At 37.0% G+C, this 24,681-nt stretch overlaps 1 protein-coding gene across 1 annotated transcript in view; it reads left to right on the top strand.

Annotated features, from left to right (window-relative positions):
• LOC111141260 (complement C9) overlaps nt 1-24,449 on the top strand; it is a 50,968-nt gene extending 26,519 nt beyond the window's left edge. The window contains exons 6-11 of the mRNA XM_022493708.1: nt 4,787-5,059; nt 9,082-9,322; nt 12,039-12,164; nt 14,211-14,389; nt 22,535-22,760; nt 23,739-24,449. Coding sequence (XP_022349416.1) covers nt 4,787-5,059; nt 9,082-9,322; nt 12,039-12,164; nt 14,211-14,389; nt 22,535-22,759 — 1,044 coding nt within the window. The 3' untranslated portion in view covers nt 22,760; nt 23,739-24,449. The remainder of the gene's footprint in view (nt 1-4,786; nt 5,060-9,081; nt 9,323-12,038; nt 12,165-14,210; nt 14,390-22,534; nt 22,761-23,738) is intronic.
• The last annotated feature ends 232 nt before the right edge of the window (nt 24,450-24,681 follow it).

Consider the following 24,681-nt stretch of genomic DNA (forward strand, 5'->3'; position numbering starts at 1 on the left):
CACTGTACATTATGGTCAATTGACAGGTTCTAAATGAAAACTCCCTGGGTTTAAATTCTGCTAAATTCCTCCACTTATCCATGGGACATTAGGTAACTTATTTATTTTCCAAAATCTCAGTTTATCATACAGTGGGGTGGCAATAATACATACTGCGTAAGATTTTGAAAAGGTTAAATGTGTTAATAAGTGCAAAGTGCTTAGAACAACGTCTAGCCATAACAAAGGATACTCATCATGGATGTAAAGTATGGAGATGGAAAGTCAAAGACACTCCCACTGGAAGACAGACCATCAAAAAAAGTCAGGGAGGGAGGGATCTTCCAAAAGAAGTGTCAAAGTCAAGTCCAAGAAGAAGACAATGATTTGAATTTTGGTAATTTTGAATGCAAAGGTCTATGTGACATCTAGATGAAGAGATCCTGCAAAAAGTATGTTATATAGATGTGTGGGGAGAAAGAAGGATCTGAAATGGAGGCAGTTTAAGAAGCAACAACATATGGATGACCATTAGAATCTTGAGAATCCTTGAGATCATCAAGGAAGTGTACAATGAGAGAGAAAAGAACATCGAGAATTAAACCTAGAGCACATTAACATTTCAGATACAAACACAGAAAATGATCTCTTGAAGATAATGGAGAAGAACCATATTTGTTACCTATTACTAAATTTCAAATTACCCCAAAATTTAGTAGCTAAAATGTTGGGAGTGTGTGGGTGGCTTCTCTCTGTACCATGGCCAAGGGTGGCTGATGAGATGGCAATCAATCTACTCTTTCCAGGTTCCTTCTCTCAATTAGTGAGACATGTCTTTAATAATCATAATAAGTAATGCATGTTTTTATTATCTATCTGTACAAAGTCTTAGTTGCATCTTTAACAGTTTTTCCTTTTTACCTTCTATTTCCAGTTGCTCTCCCACCTTCTTCTTTTCAATTTGAACTCTGAAATATTTATTGGTTATATTCTATCTCTTCTACTCCCAGTTCCAGAAATAATGTTTCTTTCTTTTCAAGAAGCATCAGTTGCATAAACCTTTAAAAAGGACAGGTTGAGTTGACCCCTATAATATGCATGGCCTTCTGGAACATGCAAGCCCCTTTGTCCCTCTCTCAAATTTGATCTTCTCCATGTCTGCTTATTTGGGTTTTCATAAAGAAATTTGCTTCTATCCTTGCATCATTGGCCTCTCTTCAAAGATTTTTTGCTCTTTCTTCATGATGATTCCCAGTATTGGTCCATCTCTGACTGTCTGTCATTGAACTGAGCCCTCTTTTTGGACTGACCCCATCTTTGCTGTTTCAGACTCTACTCACTACTATTATCCTAGCAGAGTCAGACAGGACCATCCAACAGCTTCCTAACGGAACCCTGACCAATGTTCTCTCACACCTGCCAACAATTCTCCACACTGCTAAACTGATCTCTGCCAAGGCCTCTTTCTTCTTAGCCATGTCAGGAATAAGTGCAGGTGCTTACAAATTACACCACCCTTATCCTGCAGCCAATTAGCACACAGGAAGCTAAGATGAGCTTGGCCTTCCAGGAGAGTCAAGGAGTACTTTTCTGGTGACATTTTGTTCAGCTCTGTCCCTTTCCAGCTTTGAAGATTGAGTAGAATTGTCTTCAGTGGCTCCTATTAGAGTGGGCAGTTACGTTCTAATGGGATACCTAGAAGTTAGCAACAAGGAAGTCATGGCCCACTGTCAGGAAGTTCAGGGGCCTATCCTGCTGCACTCCACAAGAAGCCAGAGCAAACCAGACAGGCCCAAGATGGCAAGTGCCATGACAGGAAACCCCTGACAAAATTAGGAAGAAAAAGTGCAAATCCCTGCTTCCCAACCCAATAAATATTCTACCCCCTAGTTAACAGCTGTCAATAAAAGATAGAAACCCAAGTGTGCAAAGCTCTCACTCAAGCTCACCTTGCTTTCCTATCTTGAGAGTGTACTTTTCACTTTAATAAACTTTCCCACTTACGATGCTCATCCACTGTGCTGAGTGTCTGTCCTCGAGTTCTTTTCCGAGTCATGACCAAGAACCTTCAGGGACTCATTCAGGATGGGCTGGTCGAGGCCCTAGAGCCCAGAGTCTCACCAGTTCACCCAGCAACACTTCCACTATCCTCAGATCTCAAAGCAACAGAAATCCTATTCATTTTTCAAGGCCAAGTTCAAGGCAATCTTTTCCATGAATCCTTTATTTTACTAGCCAGAATTTGTCAAGCCCTCTTTGGCAGGGTAGCATAAGAATTAACAGCTAATTCCTAGAATAAAACTTTCTGGGTTTCAAAGCTAGCTGTGCAAGCTTGGACAAATTTCCTAACCTATTTTCTTATTGGTAAAATGGGGATAGTTACAGAAATTATATTAACCTTTCTGCTTATTCTATGTAAACCACTTTTAACAGCCCCTGGTATAGAGTAAGCACTCAGTAAATATTAGTTATTATTGTTAGCTATATTAAAGTTTATAAATTTTTGTTAGCATCTACTATAGGCCAGACACTTTACTAAGTGATAAGGCTATAGTGGTGTGTGGATAAGAAAGACATGTTCCCTGACTTTTTGGAGCTTACCATCAGAAATTCTATTAAATAAGCAATCGTAAAAGAAAAGGTTTTTCATTTTGTTTTATTGTTAAAAATTTACTTATTATTTGAGAAAGAGAGAGCATGCAGGGGGTAGGGGCAAAGGGAGAGAGAATCTCAAGCTGACTGCACACTGAGTGGGGAGCTCAATATGGGGCTCAATCTCAGGACTGTGGAATCATGACCTAAGCCAAAACCAAGAGCTGGACACTTAACTAACTGCATCACCAGGCACCCTGCATTTTTTTTTTTTTTATTTTAAGAGGCATGAGAGCTTATAGAAAATGGATTCATAGTCTATGGGATTAGGAAAGAACCCTTCAACCCTGAAGAAGTGATTTTTAAGCTAAGACTTGAAATTGAAGTAGGAATTAACCAGGTCAAGCCATATAGTGTGTATATGTGAGAGAATGTGTTGTGTTAGGTTCTGGGGGGGGAGGGAGGCAGATATCAGAGAGCATTCCAGAAAGTAAAAGCAGCATAAAAGAGCTCTGTGGTGGGAAGAAGCACAGGCTCTGAAAATAAAAATTAAAAAAAAAAAAATGTGTCTAAAGTGCTGGAATACAGTCAGGGAGAGATTAACTTGGAATAAGTCTAGTTTAGACTTGATCTTAAAGGCAGTGGGAAGACTGAAAGATTTTAAACAGGGAAGTGATGTGGTTAGGTTACTCAACCCTTTACATTGAGCACTTTTCCCAGCATGCCTAAATTTAATGAAAATTATATACATTTTAGTCATTCCCATTAGATGGGAACTTTAGCTTCCCTGTCTGAGTCTATGCAGGCCAGTATAATAAAATACCAGAAACAGGGTAGCTAAAAAAAAAAAAAAAAAAAAAAAAAAACAGAAATTTATTTCTCACAATTCTGAAGATGAGAACATCCAAAGTTCTTGAAGTCAGAGATTAGAGTGCTTGTCTGGTTGAGTTAGGGCCCTCTTTTGGGCTACAGACTTCTCGCATCCTCATACAGTGGAAGGGGTTACAGAGCTCTGTGGGGTCACTTTTATGACAGCACTAACCTCATTCATGAAGCCTCCTCCCAAAGATCCCCCTCTGCCCAACCATCACCATGGGCATTAGTATTTTAATGTATGGATTTTGTGGAGGGACATAAACATTCAGACCATAGCATTCCCTGTGCAGAACTGTCCCCCAATGTACACTACGAATCCAATCTGTGCCACTGACTGAAGAGATAGGTGGCTCCTTCTCAGGCAAAAGTTACAATATATTGCAGAGGACCTCTGGAAAGAGTTTAACCACTGAAATTGACAAACCTCCCACTGATGCCTGACAATTGTCAAGTTGACAAAGAATTCTTTAACTCAAAGTTTCAATTTTTAACTAGGTTGTTTAGTTTGGGTATTTTTTTGTTTGTATGTTTTGTTTCCATGCAAAGCATGGAAACAAAATAAAACAAGTGTTAAAAAAAAAAAAAAACAGTCAAAAAGTCTGAACATCACAAAAGATTATGCAAGGAAATATAAACCTGCTCCCATTCCAGATTTCCCTTTCACAGTTACCCTTCTCAAGGGCAAACACTTAGCTTTGTTGATTTTTCCAGTAATTCTGGGTGCATATAAAAGCCTTTCTTAGCTTGCTTGCTTTCCTGGTCTTTCTTTTTTTAAATTTTTTTTTGTTTTTTTTTAATTATTTATTTATGTGTATATGTATGTACTAAGGGACAAGAGAGTGTAAAGATTGAGAGTGCAGAGCTCAAGTCTTAACCTTTCTGCTTAAATTAATTAACATGTGTAAAATATTCAAAGCTGTGCTAGCCTTCAGTCAGGGTTGGCTTTATCATTTCTTTCTTCCTTTCTTTTTTTACACAAATGGTAATATATTGTACATCTGTTAGGCAAATTGCTCTTTAATTATTAACAGATTAACATATGAAAGCTTGCTCTGTTATAAGCCTTTCATATATATTATCTCACTGCATTATCTCATAACATTTGGGCTGTGTGTGGTATTTCTTTTTCATAGACTAGGAATCAGACCCACAATGAGATTCCTGTGTCCTGTCCTCAGAGTCATGGAATCCCTATCAGAGCTCAGAGATGTCACTTGGGTGTTTCACTCTTAACTCCCTTGCTCAAATACCTTTCAAATAATTGCTTTTCTTTCATCTGTGTCTGTTTGGGTGGTTTTTTGTATGTTGTTTTTAATAGCATTTCATCATTCTCTTTTAGACCAAAGCCGATAAAAATTTCAGAACTGAAAGTTATGAAGAACAGATGGAGGTATTCAAAACCATTGTCCAAGAGACAACATCAAATATTAATGCAGGAGTAACTTTAAAATTCACACCTACTGAAGCAATTGAAAAGTATAAATATACGCCTGAAGAAGAAAAGTCTCCTCACAAAAATTTTTTCCATCCTAAAGAAGTTGGGGGCAAACTTGGATTCAGATATTCCAAAAATGAGACTTACCAGCGCTTACTCTCACGTTCTTCTCAAACGGTAAGACCAAAGCTTAAAACAAAGCATATGATGGGATATTTTTCAAACTAACCAAACCCCCTGTTTTAAGTTTAAGTGTTTGGAGCAAATAGAGTTCACTGAAGAGAGAGGAAAAAAAAAAATACTCAACAAATCCCCAAATGTGTGGCTAGGAGTTCAGGAAGAAGAATGCTAACTGCAGAAGAGGCTCATGGGATCTGTTGTAATATAAGGGGGTGAGATGTTTGATGGTGATGAACAGAAGAACAAGCATATTAAGAATTCGGAGCACACTATTGGACTGAGATTGTGGTAATGGACTGTTGAATGTATACCATCTTCAGAATGACAATGAAGAATCAGACTGAGGAATCTGGGTAATTCATTACAATGCCTTACACTGATGACTATTTACTTACTGGAAAGCATCTCTAAAGTAATGAGGCCATGAAATTGTTGTACACATTGCATATGACAATGGTCTGCTTACTTTGTAATCATACATTTAATTTAAGGCTTTGAAAATGTGTTTGTCCTTTAATATTTAAGTCAGATTTAGAATTTTGTTTCATCGCCTTTGAAATACAGAAAACACTTTCTGTAATCAGTATGATGCCGGTAAAACGTTCATTTTTCCTTTTCTGATAACACAGTCACATGTTTAGATACCTTCTCCTCTTTTAAAAATAATAATAATTCACTTTTAGTACTTACGTTGTGCCTAATCATACAATTGTTTTGAATGGCTCTCTACCTCGTCTCTATGTTAATATGCATACCCATCCATATTATGCAGCTGTAAAATCCTTTAAATCATACAACAAATATTTAATGTGGCTTTTTTATGTGGCCAGGCACTGTTTCAAGGGCTTATAATACATTTGTGAACCAAACTAAAAAAGATTCCTGTCCTCATGGAGCTGAAAGTTCAGCAGGGAGAGATAGACAAAATAAACCTAATAGCAAAAAAGCAAGATATATAGTATTTAGAAAGTGATAAATGCCATGGAATAAAGCAAAAAATAGAATAACACAAGGGAAAGCAGGAGTGCTAGGCAAAGGCAATACTAAAAGGAAAGTTCAGGGTAGACTTCATTAAGGAAATGAAATCTGAGCAAAGATTTGAAGGAGAAGAAATAGCCAAATAGTCATAGTTGGGATGATGTATCTGGCAGAAGGAGCTGTTAGAGACAAGTCTCTAAGGTGGGAACATATCTGCCCATTGGGCCAAAGTGAACCAGAAGAGAATGAGTTAGAAAGTTTACACTGAACCAGATCATGAACAGCCTCACAGCCTGTTCTGAGTTTAGCTTTTTCTCTGAATGACATGGGAGGTCGGTAGAATTTTTGACTAGAAGACTGACATATGTTAGTATATTTTAAATGGGAAGAAATTACGAGAGTGAAGAGCAAAATTAAGAAGGTTTGTTGAAAGCTATTGCAGGAATCCAGTTGTGTGCAGATGGCTAGAACAGGTATAGAGTCAAGCACGAGTCAAAGATTTCGGGCCTGAGCAACTGGAAGGCTGGAAATTGCTACCAACTGAGATGGAGAGCACTTTAGGTAGAGCAGGTTGAAAGAAGAAAAACAATAGTTCAATTTTAGATTAAGTTTGAGATGCCTATTAGACATCCACTTGGAGATGTGAAGTAGGAAGTTGGTGTTATAAGTCTGGAATTTGGCAAAATGATTTGGGATTGAGCTGTAAGTTTGGGAGTTGTTCATATGTAGGGAGTGTTCACAGTCTTAGGGTTTGGTGGGATCCCTAAGAGTTAATGTAAATAGAAAAGGGAACATCAAGACTTAACTCAAGAAATTTCAACAGAAAGAGAAAAGGTCTGGCAAAAGAGGAAGAACCGGCAGAGGACAGCAAGAAGTGGCAATAATGCCCTAGAACCTCACTACTCAAAGTGTGGTCCATGGATCAGCATCATTGGGAAGCTAGAACCTCAGCCTCTAACACAGACCTACTGAATCAGAATTGCATTTTACGGGTAGATTCTATGGGTGATCTGTCTACACTTCATAATGTGAGAAGAACTGCCCTAGAAGATAAGAAAATAAACCCTATCAAAGAGAAAGGAGTAATGAACTGTGTCAAATGTGTTAATATGTCAAAAAAGAAGGACTAAGAAGTAACCACTGCTGGCTTTAGCATTGTGAAGGTCATTGGTGACCTTGACAAGAGAAGTTTTGCTGAAGTCGTAAGCAGAGCTGCATGACTAAATTAGATTTTAGAGGAATTGAAAACAGCCAGTATGGAAAATTCTTTAAAGGAATTTCACTTCTAATGAAGACAAAAAAATTTGTAGCAAATGATTAAACAAGTGAGGCCAAGAGATTTTGTATTTATTATCTAAGATGGAAGGAACAACTTTATGTTTGGATGGAAATGATCTAAGACCTACCTCTGAAATAAGTTGAGCCAAAGAACATTAACATCTGTCTTACAGTTATACCTCCTAATTTTAGCAACAATGAAAAGGAATCCAAATATGTTTTGTGCACCTTCGAGACTCCAATGAGAATTATTTTGCAGGTCATCAGAAGGTGAATTCATATGACTTAATTATGTATGGAGTAAGTTTCTTTAAGATTATTGTTGAAGACTGAATCACTGACCATCACCTAAAGTCATATAGTGTGAACAGTTGTGCTTCTAAAACACAGGAAGTTTGGTGTGATGTTCGTATACACCAAGATATACTTTAAAAAATAGTAAAATGTTTTAAACTTCTATGCAATCAACATGAGTTAATTGCAACTATAGCAGGAGAAACTTAAATGAACCATCTACAAAATCGTCCATTGTAGTTTAGTTTTGACTGGGACAGTATCGGACATTGAAACACATAGTTCTTTGTCACTGCCTCAGTTTTCTCCTGGAAATTGAAGCCATCATCCCTAGGAATGCTTAACTATTCACTTGTTTAGTTTGCATATCTTAAAAGTGTTGTCTATCCTATCTTTGTTATCAAAAATTGTAAAGATGTAGTAGAAGGAGCAGGGAGACCTGAGACCTAGGTTTGTGGTACTAATCACTGCCACAGACTATTTTTGTGATTTGGGGCAAATAACTTGATACCTTTGGATCAGAATTTTCCTGTCTGCAAAATTGGGCTGCATATAGAATGTTTATCTTTCCTTCCATTGTCAACATTTTATAATCAACTTAATGAGGTATAACTTACAAGCGATAAAATGCAAGTAGCAAATATTTTAAGCCTGTAGTTCCATGAGCTTTGACTTTTGTATCCACTTGTGTAATCACTTTATCAAAAAAGATGTAGAACATTTTCATCACCTCAAGAAAATTCCCTCATGCCCTTTTCAGTCAATCCCCTACTGCCTGAGAAGCAACCACTCTTCAGATTTCTCTGACCATAGCTTAATTTCACCTGGTCTAGAACTTCATATAAATGAAATCATACAGTACAAACTCTTTTGTGTCTCTTTTCATTCAGCATAATATTTTTGGGATATATTTATGTTGTTGCGTATATCGGTAGTTTGTTCCTTTGTATTGCTAACTAGTATTCCTTTTTGTGAACATACCACAAATTGTTGATCAATTCTTTTATTTCTGGACATTTGAGTGGTTTCTAGTTTTAAGCTCTTCTGACTAACATTGCTCCTAAAGTCTCATATAGATCTTTTTGTGGACTATTTTGGACTATTTTGTCACTGATCTTAGGTAACTAAGTAGAAATGGAATTGCTGACCACAGGGTAGATGTGTGTTTATTTTTATAAGAAATTGCCAAGCGGTTCTCCACAGCAATCAGGCTGTTGTACATTCCCTCCAGCAGTGTTTGAGAGTTCCAGTTGCTGCCCATTTTCATCAACAGTGCAGGCTAATCGCATTTTGAGTTTGTCACCCTACTGGGTTAAAGTGGTCATCTATGGTCACTGCTAAAACATTTATTGCCTGGTTCTAAAGTTTTAAATTTTGTGAGTTTTTGTGATTTTTTTTATTTTTGTGATTTTTAAATTTGAAATAGTGATGAAACTCATATTTTTTTTCCCTTCTGTTCTACAACCAAGGAAAAAATGTTTCTGCTTGTGAAAGGAGAAATTCAACTGGGGAGATTTGTGATGAGAAGTCGGGATGTCGTTCTGACAAAAACTTTCTTGGATGATATAAAAGCTCTGCCAAGTACCTACGCAAAGGGGGAATATTTTGCATTTTTGGAAACCTATGGAACCCACTACAGTAGCTCTGGGTCTTTAGGAGGATTCTATGAACTAATATATGTTTTGGATAAAACATCCATGAAAGAGAAAGGTATACTTGGAAATAGAATTCTAACTTCTAATGCTGTTTTAACCAATCATTATTCCTTTTGCTAATCTCTCTCAATGGCTAAAGGCATTAAAATAAAGTCCTATAACCTGCTTCTTTGAGAGAATGCTCTCCCTTCCCTTGGGCATCTAAAACCCTATCAGACAACAAATTGACTTCTATCTTAAACAAGATGACTTGGTCATGCACTATTGAGAAATGTACAAAATTATACTGTAATTTAATATCAGTTTGGGATACTGCTTTTAGTGAAATTCTACTTAAAATGTGAAAAAAGTACAAGAGACATAATTTTTTTCAAGAGACATAATTTATATAATCTATTTCTTAATCAATAAACCGGTTCAATTATATGCATGACAATCATCTTCCAAAGGGTTCTTCAATATTGGAAGTAAAATGATGTTCTAAATTTCTTTTAGGGAGGAGGAAGAAAGTAATGTTAAGATTGTATACATGTAGTGTCTTAAAGCAAGGGTAGAAAATCAGTTTACTTCATCTTATGACAAGTCTAATCACAAGGTGGTAGTTGAATTGGGTCCATGTTGGGTGGATTCCTGACCACACTTGAAACGTGGAAAGAAGGCTATGGTTGACCATCAATGTCTGCCACATATATAGGAAAGGTCTATGTACTACATGGTTACCTTACTGGCCTAATGGCTTCATTTAAGATTTTTAAGAATAAAGTAGATGCAAAGTGACTGTGTTAATAAGTTTTAATTATTTATTTTGTGAGTCATTACGTCTAGTTATAATATTCCTTAAAGAGGAGATAAGTGCCAGCATATCTCCTTTCTCCACCCTCAGCATTTTTCAGTGTATCTCTTAGGGAGGGAAGTGTTGCCCAAAACCTTTTCCATCGTTCCTTCCCTGTAGCCTCTGTGTCACATGAAAAATGGGATATGGCTATGAGCTTAAAGTATGACATTGCCCACACAGTTAATAAGCGCTTTATAGATGGAACCAATATGACCTGGCCAGAACAAATTGTTCTTGATGCCTCAGTCTTGAGCAGAGAGAAACACAGACAGGGGGAGTGAATATGAGTTTATCTGGCTTATACTGCCCTATAGGGCTATATCCTGTGAGATAGAATAATGAAGTTTCATGAGTCTTGCCTGGTAGGCTATTTTGATAGATATCACATGGATGAGGGGTACAAGAGGACTATGTCTTGAGTAACTTGAAAATCAGAAGGGAAAGGCTCAGCAAAGATGATCAAAACACAAGGAATACTTCAAGCTAAGAGTTGCTTTGGAGAAAAAGCGTCATGGGCTGAATCTTTAATCTTGGATAACTCAGACCTAGCAACTTAAATTTACTTAGCATCTGGCCTTAGTAGACAAGGATCATTAGGTCAGTTCTGGTACCTTTGAGAGGAAAGTCATCTTTCTTACTTCTTCATTGGAAATACCTGAGAACCAAGCCATGTCCTACACCTAGATTTGGGATGTCCAGATCCTGTCGGAACATTTTTCATGCTCCACAGCGGAGGGAGAGAATCTAAGCTTGTTGGGATCACTTAGGTATTTTCATCCCCATCTTCAGAATCGAAGTCTTTATGCCTCTTAGGTTACAGTTGGAAATTTAGTATTCTGGATTTCTAGGGTGGTCTTCCATTTTTATCCACCCTCTCCCTTTCTCATGAGGAAAGCCACCTGACATTTTTCAAGTTCTCACTAGTTGTGTATACACAAAAAATATTTGTTGAATAAATGAATTCCTGAATGTTCCCAGATCCCAACTTTTAAATTTAACCACGAAACCCTAGGTTTAACTTAACTTCTCCCTTTCCTTTTTCATAAAGCATTTTGGCATGTGTGTGTGTATGATCTGAAATGATAAATAAGAGCAAAAACCAACATGGTCAGTGAACTGAGGCAGTTTAAATCAAAATAATTATTCTCTCTTTTAAATAGATAATAAATTATATACTTCAATTAAGTATTAGGATTTTTCTTCCTAGGAACTGTGGCATCCACATACCACAGTGAGTCAGCTTCTAAGACTGATATCTACTAAGTAGCATTCATAGGACAAAATAAAATTGTCATCTCTATAAGCCACCTGCTTAAAGCAATAAACTAGCTACCTTAATAATGAACAGTCTTCTAAAGATGATCATGGGATATTGATGCCTCCCACGACCCAATTATGAAGTCAATACAGAGAAGTGCTTAACTACCAGACAACTCTGGTTGAAATACTAACTTTGCTAATCACCGAATTCCACCAGCAGATTACTTATCTGCTCTGCCATTCCATATCCTCATCAGTAAGATGAGGACCATAAGAGAACCTTCTTCAAAAGGCCAGCGTGAGGATTAAACTAATTGATGCGTACGAAATGCTGAAATGCTCAGAATGATGTTGTGTATATGATAAGCATTCAATGTATGTTAGATGTCAATGTCTCCATTCCATGATTTTAGAGGTAAAAGACTTTACTGTAACTGCCGTCTTCTGACAAGGAGTAAATTTATTTGTCTTCTGTTAGTAAGTTGACAAGCAAATTCAAAAGGAGGCCACTAAATTCTAATATGAGAACAAGGTAGGGCAGATATGACCTGGAATTTGAGCTCAGTAATATCTAGGAATCCCAGTTAGTACATTTCTTACAAAATAGCAAAATCAGAATTCATTTGTGATATTGATAGATGTTATTTAATAATTTTCAACTAAATATATTAAACAGGTGTTGAACTAAGGGATGTACAGAGATGCCTCGGGTTTGATCTGGGTTTTTCTCTGAAAGCTGGAGTTGAACTCGACGGAAATTTTAATAAAGATGGTTGTTTAAAGAAGGGTGAAGGTAATACTGGTAAGTATGACCTAAATCACTACTTTAAAAAAAAAAGGATTTTTTTTTTGTCAATGAGATTGTCTGTGAGCACTGTGCTTTCACTATAAACTATCCTTATTGTCTATACACTTTGTTTAAAAAAAGTTAAAGTGCTTCAAAATTATTTTATCTTTATAGTAGTTTCCAAACCATTATAAACACAAGCAACCCACGGACATGTATTCATTGCATTGTACAGGTCACACAGCGTGCAGCTCTGGAAAAGGCCTTTACTAGGTGGTCATTGTAGATATGCATATTTATCATGACAATGGTAGAGGGCCAATGGTAGAAAAATGTCTCCAGGAAAGATCTCCTTTCTTCCCCCTTATTTTAACAAAGCTTCGAATGGGCTAGTGGCAGGACCCTGTGTGACCTTTAAGAAAGGAGAAGACCAAAACCATTCCCCTAACTCAGCCTTCCCTCTGACTCAAAACCACCAATCCACCTTTATCCAATCAGTCAAAAGGTACAAACTTCCAGTTATAAGGTAAATAAATCCTGGGGATATAATGTACAACATGACTCGAGTTAATAGTATCATGTGATATGTTTGGAAGTCGTTAAGCGTGTAGATACTAAAAGTTCTCATTCCAGGAAAAAATAAATTTTTTGTAAACTCTATGAGGTGATGCATGTTAACTAATCTTATTGTGATAATCATTTTGCAATACACACACACACACACACACATACACACACACACACATATATGTGTGTGTGTATATATACACATATATATATATACACACACACACATATGTGTGTGTGTGTGTGTGTATGTCAAGTCATTATGCTGTACACCTTAAACTTTTACAGTGTGTCAGTATAGTTCAATAAAACTGAGGGGAAATCTCAATCCATTCTTAACATTCAATCAGTGCATAACCTTTTAAAAATATAAATATCGGGGCACCTGGGTGGCTCAGTGGATTAAAGCCTCTGCCTTTAGCTCAGGTTATGATCCCAGGGTCCTGGAATCGAGCCCCACATCGGGCTATCTGCTCAGTGGCGAACCTGCTTCCCCCCCCCTCACTCTGACTACCTCTCTGCCTACTTGTGATCTCTCTCTGTCAAATAAATAAATAAAATCTTTTAAAAATAAATAAATATATATATAAAAATATAAATATCTTTGGTATAAATGTTGCTTGACTTGTTAATATTTAGCATATTTACAAGCATGAGGTAGTGCTGGAGTTCTTAATCTTTAATCTAATTTGAGAGCATTTTCAGACATACAAAGGGTTCAGGCTCACCTTTAAAGAATCAGATGATAGTGGGGAGGCAGAGAGAAGAAAGCCTGATACTTTAAAACATACCAACCACTAACATGTGGCCATTATTGGAAACCATTGATGAAATGCAAAGAAAACTGAACTTGCCATCAAGTGTCCTAATTTCAATATTTGACCCTTAAGCTAGTCTTGAGCTAGTCACTCCACCTGTCTGGTCTGTTTTCTCATTTATAAAAATGAGGAAGTATAACTAAAAATCTTTAAATTCCTTTCCAGTTTGAAAAATTTACAGTTCTGTAAGGTTCACAAATTTTGTTAAAAGTGGTTTAGTCTGGAGAGAGAGACTGAAGGAGAGAGATAGGTAGGAATGTAAGATAGAAAGAAATTTTTCTTTCCACCTGATTCTTTTTTACACTCTTTGATTTTTCATAATTTTAAAGTAGTTTAAAACAAACCTATATAAAATCTAATTATGAAGGTAAGTCTGAAACAAAAAATGTATAGTGTAGCCCAAAGTCATGTGTACTTCCTATGTGTGTATGTGCATAAGTGATGACCTTGGAAACATCAATGTATCTCAACTGTCATATTGTTTTTATTTTTTTAAAGACAATTGAAGTCTACCATTGGCTACTCATAAAAATTGCTAGAGATTTGGGGTAAAAAAAATTACATAAATAAAATTCAATAAATATACTAGATGATACTTTATGAAAGGGTTCAGTAAATGTTAATCAAATGTCGCAGGGCTATAAATGCTTCATTTATATCCTCTTTCTCTTCTCAGTAAACATTAGCCGTGATGGCATCATCGATAACGTTATTTCACTCATAAGAGGAGGAACCCCAAAATACGCATATGAACTGAAAGAGAAGCTTCTCAAAGGAGCCAAGACGGTTGATATAACTGACTTTGTAAATTGGGCCACTTCCTTAAGTGATGCTCCAGTGCTCGTAAACCAAAAAGTAAGGAATGTTTATTTTCAAATAGAAGACTTTTACATATTTTTATTAAACGTAACTGTGGGTTCAGATGAACAGTTAACTTCATCTGAAAGAGATGTGCGCATTCCAACACACTCCTATCTCATCCCCAGAAAAAAGAAGGACAGAGAGGAGAGGTGTGACTCCAGGCATCACACCAACCCAGGCTGAATTTGGGTCTCTGCCTTCTAAACATGTAAACTTCTCTGACCTCTGCAACACTAAACCCTCCAGGGCTTTATGTTTGTTTTGAGGATTTAGTGGCATTGCTTGCATAGATCCCCTAGCACAGACTGGCACAAAATAGGTGTCCAAGAATTATTAGTTCCCATCCACCTGCCCCTGGTTATCCCTTGCTTTTAGGGGACTTCATTGCAGCACTTCCAACACAAGAGAATCATGAAAGGCCTTCACGAAAGGGAAGTTCATAAGGTCTCAGAAAATAAGACCAAGGGTGAGCAGTTCTTAGGATCCAGAATTTCTTTCTTTTTTGTATCCTGATTATAGCCTTCTGATTATAAACCCACTAGTCCTTATTTCTTGGGGAACCAAACTGCATTGTAATTGTAAAAATATAAATGCTAGTCTCATTTAGCCCCATCACTCTCTCTCCAAACTTACTAAAAAAGGTATGTGTTTTCTTTTATCCCTTATTTGTTTCCCTGCTTCCTCTTATAGCTTTCAATTTTCCCTGTAGTTTTCACAGTTTTCTCTAAGGTCAGATTTATCTTTGATGATCCTCGACTTTAGTTTGATTAACTTCAGTTATAGTCATGTTGGCATTTTGATAGGACTAGTTACTGGGAATTTTTGTTCCTTCATCCCATTTCACTGTCTTTAAAGAGTGAATGAAGCTACCAAAACTATTACATTTATGTAGAGGGAGAACTCAGAACTGGAAAATTGTAATCTACTTTTTGTTTAAGTCGTAGAAATCTAGCCATTCATAGATGTGCTAACATATCAATGAAACTTCAAATACTTTGCCCCAAGGAGGACAAACAGGGAGAAAAAGTTGGCCAAAATAGCATGTCTATATATAAAGTTATAGTCAGAAGAGACCCTTTTATTTTATTATGTTTAAGTCACATTTAAATTCGTTATTTTGAACTCGGGAAAAATAAATCTATGTCAGAAAATCTTAAATGGAAAAAAAAGAATTCATTTAGAAAGATGTTTACATCCACATGGACACCTAAACTGCCTTGTCTTCTCATCCCTTCATCTCAAAGGAAGTTCAGCTGTCCTTGTAGGGATCCAAGATTGTTCTCTGAGAAGGCCTTAATCATCATCTGTCATAGTCTAGAGCCAATTTTTTAAAAATCTCAAATAAATAAAGCATCTGCTGAAGATTCACTACTAGATTTGCTACAACTATTCAAAGACCTTCATCAACTCTATTTGGACAGTCCCACTGGCTGGATGCAAAATATAGTCTATCTTATTCTGAAGGCAAATATTGATCTCCAGATTTTTAGATTAGTGGGCATTCCATCTAAACTACCTGTTTAAGTTTCTTTCTTTGTATACTGGAAGACTGAACTTTTTATATGAATGTTCTACATAAGAAAATGATAGCTATAGTAAGTCACCGAGAAACTACTTTTAAAAATGTATCTTCTTGTAGATGAAGGGCAGAAAATAGTAAAATGCTATATGTTTAATTGACTTTGTGTGGCTTTTAAATTCCTAAAGAGATATGATATATAGTCTGGTTTGACCTTAAAATAGATTGCAAATAATTTTGATTTTATAAATCCAGTAGAAATGTTTTTCTGGTTTAGAAGCTATTTCAAGGGGTAATTAAACAATTTGTAATCACTAATTAATTCTTTGTTACGCTGAAGCATTCTCTTGTCTATGGATGACATGTTCAAACACCAGGGATGATCTTAATTTTAATATACTTGACCCTTCTATTTAATTACTTAAAGAATTGGTGAAACCTCTCCCCACCTACCCTAAACTCTTACCTGGTTTATGTTTGATCCTCTGAGCCAATTAAATCAATTATCTAGGTATTTATGTTACAAACAGCTTATCTTGGAGAAAACACTAGGAAGTTATATTACTCTAAAGAATTTTAGGAAGGTTTTCTAAGTAAAACAGTTATATACAACATAACACAACATAACATAACATATCATAACATATTTTTCCATGCTAAAGTAACTATGAAAAAACTAAAATAAAAAAATAAAGTAATTAAGGCCATGCTCTACTAAGTAGTACCAAGCTCTACTTTGATTTTCGCTTCACCCATATGCTTCAGCAGACACTAAACCACTTCTTTGAGGAATGTGTTAACCCAGCCCAAGAATTTTTCCTCTGCCCTTCTTCATGTAGCGATAAGGCCTTGCCTTCAGTATTAACTTTTGTCAGAACTTCAACTTTCTTGGAAGTATATAAATTCAGTTTCCAGCTTGCCTGAATGTTAACATAATATTTCTTTTAGCTCAACAGATAGCTGAACTTGGTTTCTTCTTCCTCTTCCTCTTCTCCTTCTCCTTCTTTTAAAGATTTTATTTATTTGAGAGACAGAGATCACAAGTGGACAGAGAGGCAGGCAGAGGCGGGGGGGGGGGGGGAGCAGGCTCCCTACTGAGCAGAGAGCCCGATGTGGGGCTTGATCCCAGAACCCTGGGATCATGACCTGACCAAAAGGCAGAGGCTTTAACCCACTGAGCCACCCAGGTGCTCCTGAACTGGGTTTCTTCTTAAGCTCACTGCTACAGACTAGTTATAAAAATGTCAGCTGAGGAAATTACATTTATTAATGATGGCCAGAGAGACCTAAAGTGTATTATTTCCTCTAGAGCAAAGCAGCAGAGATCAGTACAGCTAGTGAAGAGCAAGTTGGCTTCCTGTAAAACCCTGTCTTGGCATTATAAAAACCAAAGTTACATAACCCACTACTTTATTTACTAAAGGGATGTTACATAATACTACCGTCTCCTTTATGAGAACTCATGGGAGATACTATTCTTTAATCTCAGTGTTAAGGATCATTTTGTTTCTCTTGGAAATCGTGTAAATATTTCTTATATACATGTGACTATTACATTCAGTTGTCTTACTCAATGCCTTAGAAAATTACCCAAATTTATGACCCAGCTCATGCCAAAGGGTAGGTCCTCCTGGCATGAATTTTGTGTTGCTTTTGCCCTCATCTTGCCTTTTCCATCCTCCATTCTTCCTTTCTCATTTCCCTCAACCAAATTTACCTTTCAAATGCACTCGCAAGTCAAGCTACATTAAGCTCTTTCTAGAGCAACTTGAGGCACAATGAACTATTTACCTGCCACTTTTGTTATATTGTGCAACTCTTAGCAGTGATCCCCTGGATGTCAAAGAGCGTTAACTTTTTTAAAGAGCTGTAGTACAAGTGCTCTGAGCTGTCGCCATTACAGTTATAAAGATGTAGCGAAAATCATTCCACTCTCTTGTATAGGGATGAAAATAACACTCCTCTATCAACAAACTACATTTGGCACAAAGTTTAATTAGTTTGGAAGCCTGTGAAAGAATTCAATGTACTTCATATTAAATTATATTTCCATTAATTTGTATGTTGGCAAGTTTTGTGACAGATTACCTCCACTGAAAGTATCTACAAATGGTAGACAGAGTTAACTAGGATAGGAGAAAAATTAGAACTGTTTTCTTAATTAATAGAGAGCTAAAGTTCATCAGAAAAAGATGTGGTTCTTTAGGAACACTTCCCAAAGTATTTTTTTTTGTTAAGATTTTATTTATTTATTTGACAAACAGAGATCATAAGTAGGCAGAGAGGCAGGCAGCAGGGGGTGGGGGGGGAGGCAGGCTCCCCGCTGAGCAGAGAGCCCGATGCGGGGCTCAATCCCAGGACCCTGAGATCATGACCTGAGCTAAAGGCAGAGGCTTAACCCACTGAACCACCCAAGTGCCCCCCAAAGTACACTTTAATTGCTCCTTGTCTTCTTGTGGGACTTTTGCCTGCAGGGTTTGAGGCTCCTCTCAGACTGTGATCACTGCATGACCTTCGTCTTTATCTCTTGGAACACTGCTCATGCATTTCATCCACATGTAGTTTCTCCATGACCCTCTATTCCTGTATCTTAGATTATCTGGCCTTGACTTTCCTTTGAAGGGTAAATCAAGATGAATTTCTTTTCCTAAAAACCAAAATAACTCTGCCACATGCTTATGTTGTTCATGCCAATGTGGCAATGTCGGTAAGAGGCTACTTTCTTCCAAATAAATAGGACATTGTTGAAGTCTAAATCCCATATACTAACTCATAAAACAGAGTGTGCTGGTGAACATTTATGTGGACTGTGGAACTTCTTGGTATATTTTGGATACGAACCTATTCTCACTTGAAAGTATAATAAATGTTTTCTTTCACTTGAGGATTTTGACCCTTTATGATACATTTTTTATAACAGATATTCTCTTGTGTACTTTTTATTTTGAAATAATTTTAGATTTACTGTAAAATTGCATGAATACTACAGACAATAAAACTACAAAAATAGCACAGAGTTCACGTACACCCTATAAACCAGAAGCCCTGAATGTTAACAACTTACATAATAATCGTACAGTTGATCAAATCAGAAAAGTAAGACTGTCTAACCTTATTTAAATTTCACCAGTTTTTTTTCCCCTAATATCCTTTTTCTTTTGGTAAGATCCAATCAAAATCCTACATTGCAATCAGTTGTCAAGTCCCCTTAGTTCCCTCCATCCTGGGACATTTTCTCAGACTTTTCTTATCTTTCATGACCTTGACATTTTTTTTGACTTGACATGTTTTGATGAGTTTTGGTCACCTGTTATGTCAAAGGTCTCTCAATTTAGGCTTAGAGAAGATTAAGGTTATGCATTTTGGTGAGAATACCACAGAAGTGATGCTATGTCCTTCTCAGTACATCATGTCAGGAATTATAGTGTGGATTTTGTGTATTTCTTTCCACTATAGTTAATGCTGTTGTGTCCTATTTAAATCTTTCTTTACTTCAAGGTCTTGAAGATACTCTTCTATATACTATCTTCCAGAAGCCTTATTGTTTTGTTTTTACTTTTGTTTCTACAGTCAATCTAGTTGTGTGTGTGTGTGTGTGTGTGTGTGTGTGTGTGTGCTAGAAGTTTCAAGGTCATCTTTTAAAAAATCTCTTATGAATATCTCATTGTCCTAGAATAATTTGTGTTATTGATCTTATCTGTTACAATCAGGTATCAGTCTACTTTCAAAGTACTATGGCTTGGGGCGCCTGGGTGGCTCAGCGGGTTAAAGCCTCTGCCTTCGGCTCGGGTCATGATCCCAGGGTCCTGGGATCGAGCCCCGCATCGGGCTCTCTGCTCGGCGGGGAGCCTGCTTCCCTTCCTCTCTCTGCCTGCCTCTCTGCCTACCTGTGATCTCTGTCTGTCAAATAAATAAATAAAATCTTCAAAGTACTATGGCTTTTTTACTGAGATGATTCGAAGATTTGGGGCCCCTGGCTGGCTCAGTCAGTAGAGCATGCGCATTTGATCTCAGAGTTGTGGGTTTGAACCCCATGTTGGGTGGAGATGATTTAAAAATAAAATCTTAAGAAAAAAAGATTATTTTAAGATGTACTCTATTTTTTGGTTTTTGGGTTTTGGGTTTTGGTGTGGGTTGTTTTGTTTTGTTTTGTTTTAGAATTTTACTCTGATATGCCTAGATGTGAAAAAGAAAAAATTGTCACCTTGCTTCTCATTCCTGGGTTACCTTGTTGTCTTTCACAGGCTTGTTTCATTCTCAGCCATGAGCTCTTCAAATATTGCTTCTTAAATAGTTTCTCCTTCTGGGACTCAAACTATGTGGGTCTTTCACTTTCTCACTCTTGTCTTTTATGTTTCCTCTTTCTGTATTTCCTTGTCTTTTATCTCTTTATGCTTCACTGTCAGTATTTTCTTCTGTGCTATATTCCAGTTCCTTAACTTTGCTTCATTTGTATCACAGTTGCTATGTAACCAGTCCACTATTTGGAATATTATAATATCAACTTATAATAGTTCTATTTTTTTTTTCAAATCCTCTATTTTAAAAAATAATTTCCAGTTTCCTGCTAAAATTGGTGATCTCTTCTTTTATTCCCCCTGCTCATATAAAAGTCTGGTCACTTAACGATGGCATTCTCTCAGCTCTGCTTCTAGTTTCTGGTATTCCTACTGGTTCTCTTTCATGTTGCCTTGTTTCCTTGTGTACCTAGTTATTTTTATTAGGGGCTGGATACTATACTTTAAAAATTGTTAGCTTGAGGCCTGAGATGATTTTATTTGTTTCTGGGGTTACAATGTTTCAAGATTATTGTGTGGTTTTGTTTTTTTTTTAAGTTTTATTTTTGAAGTAGACTCCACACTCAGCATGGAGTCCAAAGAGGGGCTTGAACTCACAACCCTGAAATCAAGATCTGAGCCGAGTTCAAGAGTCAGATGCTTAAGCAAATATGCCACCCAGGTGCCCTCAAGTTTATTCTAATGCAAACCAGACTGCAGTATTTGCCAGAGCTACCCCACTTCCAATTCCTTCTTACTTCTAGGGCTGTAGTCCTTTGGGTCCCAACAAAGCATGTGTTGTTTTCCTTTGCTGTTCCTGAATACCACCCTTCTTCCCCCAGCCCAGTAATTTGTGCTACTTTACCTCAGCCCCTCTACTGCCTATTCCCAAATTAGGAAATGTGTCAAGGGGACTGTGGCCCAAAAACACTAGGCTCACCTCACTGCATTTCCACCTCCTCCCAGATCTTATTCCAATAAGTAGTCTCATTAGTTCTCCAGGGCGATCAAGCAGATTTTTACTTTTGGTTTATTTGTTCATCTTTTGTCATTGTCCTCAGAGGAAAAAAAAAATCAGTTGATATTGTTTAATCCATCATTACTCCTATACAGGAATTTCTGGTATTTTCTTTTTATCTCCTCTTTCTTGAGTCTTTGGATTCCAATTTCTTTTAAATTTTGTGGCCTTCTGTTTCAAAGTGTTATGCCATGCAAGGGCCTCAATTTCCAATGATTTATTTACTCAAATAGCTCTTTAGAGTCATGCAATTGAATTTGCCTACGTAGGCATATGATACACACTTTCAATATATGTTATGGTCTCCCCCATAGAACTTCTGTATGACTGGAGTATTCTTCTTTCTGGCCCAGCACCCTCAAACTCTCAAATCTCAGCTTAAGGGCCATTTTCTCAGGAAAGCCTTTCCAAGCTTCCCTGCATCAGTTGTAACAACTGTGTATCTTATTCCAGGAATTTAAGTGTACAGAATAAATCATTTTACTTCATTTTCTTTAAGTCTAATTAAATTTGATATTGAAATATTCTCCCTGCAAAAATTTCTCAGTGTGTTCAGGCTTTTGGGCAGGGGGTTAGGGGCAGTAAAGAATTTGCCTTTGGGAGCTTTCTGTTCTTGGTCTTACACCCAAACCCTCCATGTCAGCAAGAGATAGCGAGCCCTTGGCTACCTAGTAGAAGAGAAGAGGAACGGAAAAGACAGCAAAAACAATTCACAAATAGCATCAATACATGATCTTGTGAAACATTTAAATCCATGGTTGTGCATTTTTAAAACACATTTACCCATCCCATATAGCACCTACCATAGCTTCCATTTTGAGTTTATCTGTATGATCGGTTTAATATCAGTCTTCTCATTTCCACAGTGTGATCCTCATGATCATAGAAATCATGCCTAGTTTTGGTCACTACTAAAGTCTTTTTTTTTTTTTTAAGATTCATTTATTTATTTTAGAGAAAGAGAGATGGGGGAGGGGCAGAGGGAGAGAGAGAATCTCAAGCTGACTTCCCACAGAGCACAGAGCCCTACCAGAGCCAAAACCAAGAGTCAGAGGCTCAACCACCTGAGCCACCCAGGTGCCCCAGTCTGTATGATTATTTTACTATCAGTCTTCTTACCTCCATGATGTGATCTCCATGATCACAGAGGTTATGCCTGGTTTTGGTCACTACTATGACTAACATGATATCTGCCAATACGAATCATTAAATAAGCTTCTGTTGAATTAACGAATTGATAAAAAAAAAATCAATTCAGTGAATGGTATTGCACAAGCCCCATCAGTAGAAAAAACCCTAAAATTAAATGGTTTGCTTTCTTGTAGCTATCTCCTATACATAATCTGGTTCCAGTACACATAAAAGACGCACATCTAAGGAAACAAAATTTGGAACGTGCCATTGACGAATACATCAAGGAATTCAATGTGGGAAAATGTGACCCGTGCCAAAATGGAGGTACAGTGATTCTGCTGGATGGACAATGTCTGTGTTCCTGCCCCATCACATTTTCGGGGATTGCCTGTGAAACCAGTAAACGAGTAACTTAAGGTAAGAACAACTTATGATATATTATTAGCAACAAAACTGCTGTTTGAGGGTATTTAATTTGAAAATTAACCTTGAATTAATTTGTGAAAACATTCTAGATTATCCAGGTAAACATAATATAAAAACTGAGTGAATAATGAAAATGAACAAATCAGACTTTATATGTCACTGATTTTACATCTTCTACCTCTGCATTTAAACAGAGGTTTTACATCTTCTACAATTTTACATCTTCTACCTCTGCATTTAAACAGAACTATGAATAAACATTTTTTAATTGTAATGATTGACCCCTGAACAACATGAGTTTGAGCTGCATGGTTCGAAATCTACTTCCATGTGGATTTTTTACACTACAATATTGTAAATGTAGTTTCTCTTCCTTAGGATTTTTTAATAACATTTTCTTTTCTCTAGCTTACTTTTTTATAAGAATATACTATATAACACATATACCATACAAAATATGTGTTAATCAACTATATTATCAGTAAGGCTTCTAGGCAAGAGGAGGCTACTAGGGGGAGGCTAATTTGGGGGAAATAGAAAGTTCTACACAGATTTTCAATTCTGCAGGGGTCAGTGCTCCTCACCCCCACATTGTTCAAGGGTCAACAGTAATTTTTTTAAGCAAGTAAGCAAAATTCCTAATCTCTCTAATTTTTTTTTAATTTTCCAGAGAATGTTTTCTTCACGTATTCTTATAAATACCCTTGAATAAGACCTATGTCTTTTGGGTTCACTTTTTCAGATTGCAGGAAACAGGGATAATCCAGCTGTCACCACAATTTCGGTGGCTGTTTATGAAGATCTATCATTTATCATTGTTAAAGATACAAAAGTCTCTCAAGATGTCCAGAAACTATTGTAGCAACCTAATTACCTTGTTGTTAATATTGTAATGACACTAACACTATTGTGACTCAGTTTATCACTTCCTTTATCCCCTCTGCTTCTACCACTTGTATCTTTTCTCAGTGCCTCCTGCATTCACAATTCCCTAAGACTAAAGGGGATGTCATGGTGTACGGCCCAGATCTCCCTTCAGGATCAAGCACGCATCCCTCCACCTCCTAGGAGTGTCACCTGCTGACATTTCACACACCATTTCAGTTCTCTTCGGAAATCACCCTGCGACAAGGAACCAGCCACACACCCAAGGTTATGCTCCCAGCCTGAGGAAGGCTCATTATCTGCTAACTGGTCAGTGTGGTTGGCATTTGATGGGCCAACCCTCTTGCCTCAATGAGGACAACTCAGAAGCGCCATCCAGTTTCAGAGCTCCCCATGTGATTTGCCAAACCCTCTGTTGCAGGAGCATCACAATTGAATTTCCCCTTATTCCTAATTTTGCTTTCCACACTCCTCATAGATTTTTTTTCCCCCAAGAACACACACTAATAAACATGCTGCATACAAACTCAGATTCTCAGAGTCTATTTCCAAGGGAATGCTATCTGCTACAGAATCTGATTGGATCAATTGAGCATTACTACATTATCTAATACATAGCGTTCCTAAAGCAGAATGAGTTTCTAATGATAGCATAAACTCCTGGACTTCCTTATGTATGTTCTATATATAGTGGACATTTGCCAAGATGCTGATTTTTATTCTAAATGGGTATGGCCACAGTAGCAGGGCCAATGACCTAAAATGTGATTTTTATGTGTTTGCTTCAATTAAAAACAAAAACTAGACAGAAGGTGCTTGGGACCCATGGACTTGCAGTAAGATAATACATGTAAAAGACTAACAAAGGACTTGAATTTGGAGAAAGCATTCAAAACTATTTGGTATTATTATCATTGATGCCTATTTCTACATCTTTTTTATATGCAAGCAAATAAGAAAAAAACACATATATTTAGAAAGAGAGACATAGAGAGATAGAGATATCCTTCCTTCCCCATTTTTGTTC

This window comes from Enhydra lutris, unplaced genomic scaffold, assembly GCF_002288905.1.
Source record: "Enhydra lutris kenyoni isolate GAN:26980312 unplaced genomic scaffold, ASM228890v2 scaffoldscaffold5, whole genome shotgun sequence".
NCBI classification, from domain to species: Eukaryota; Metazoa; Chordata; class Mammalia; order Carnivora; family Mustelidae; genus Enhydra; species Enhydra lutris.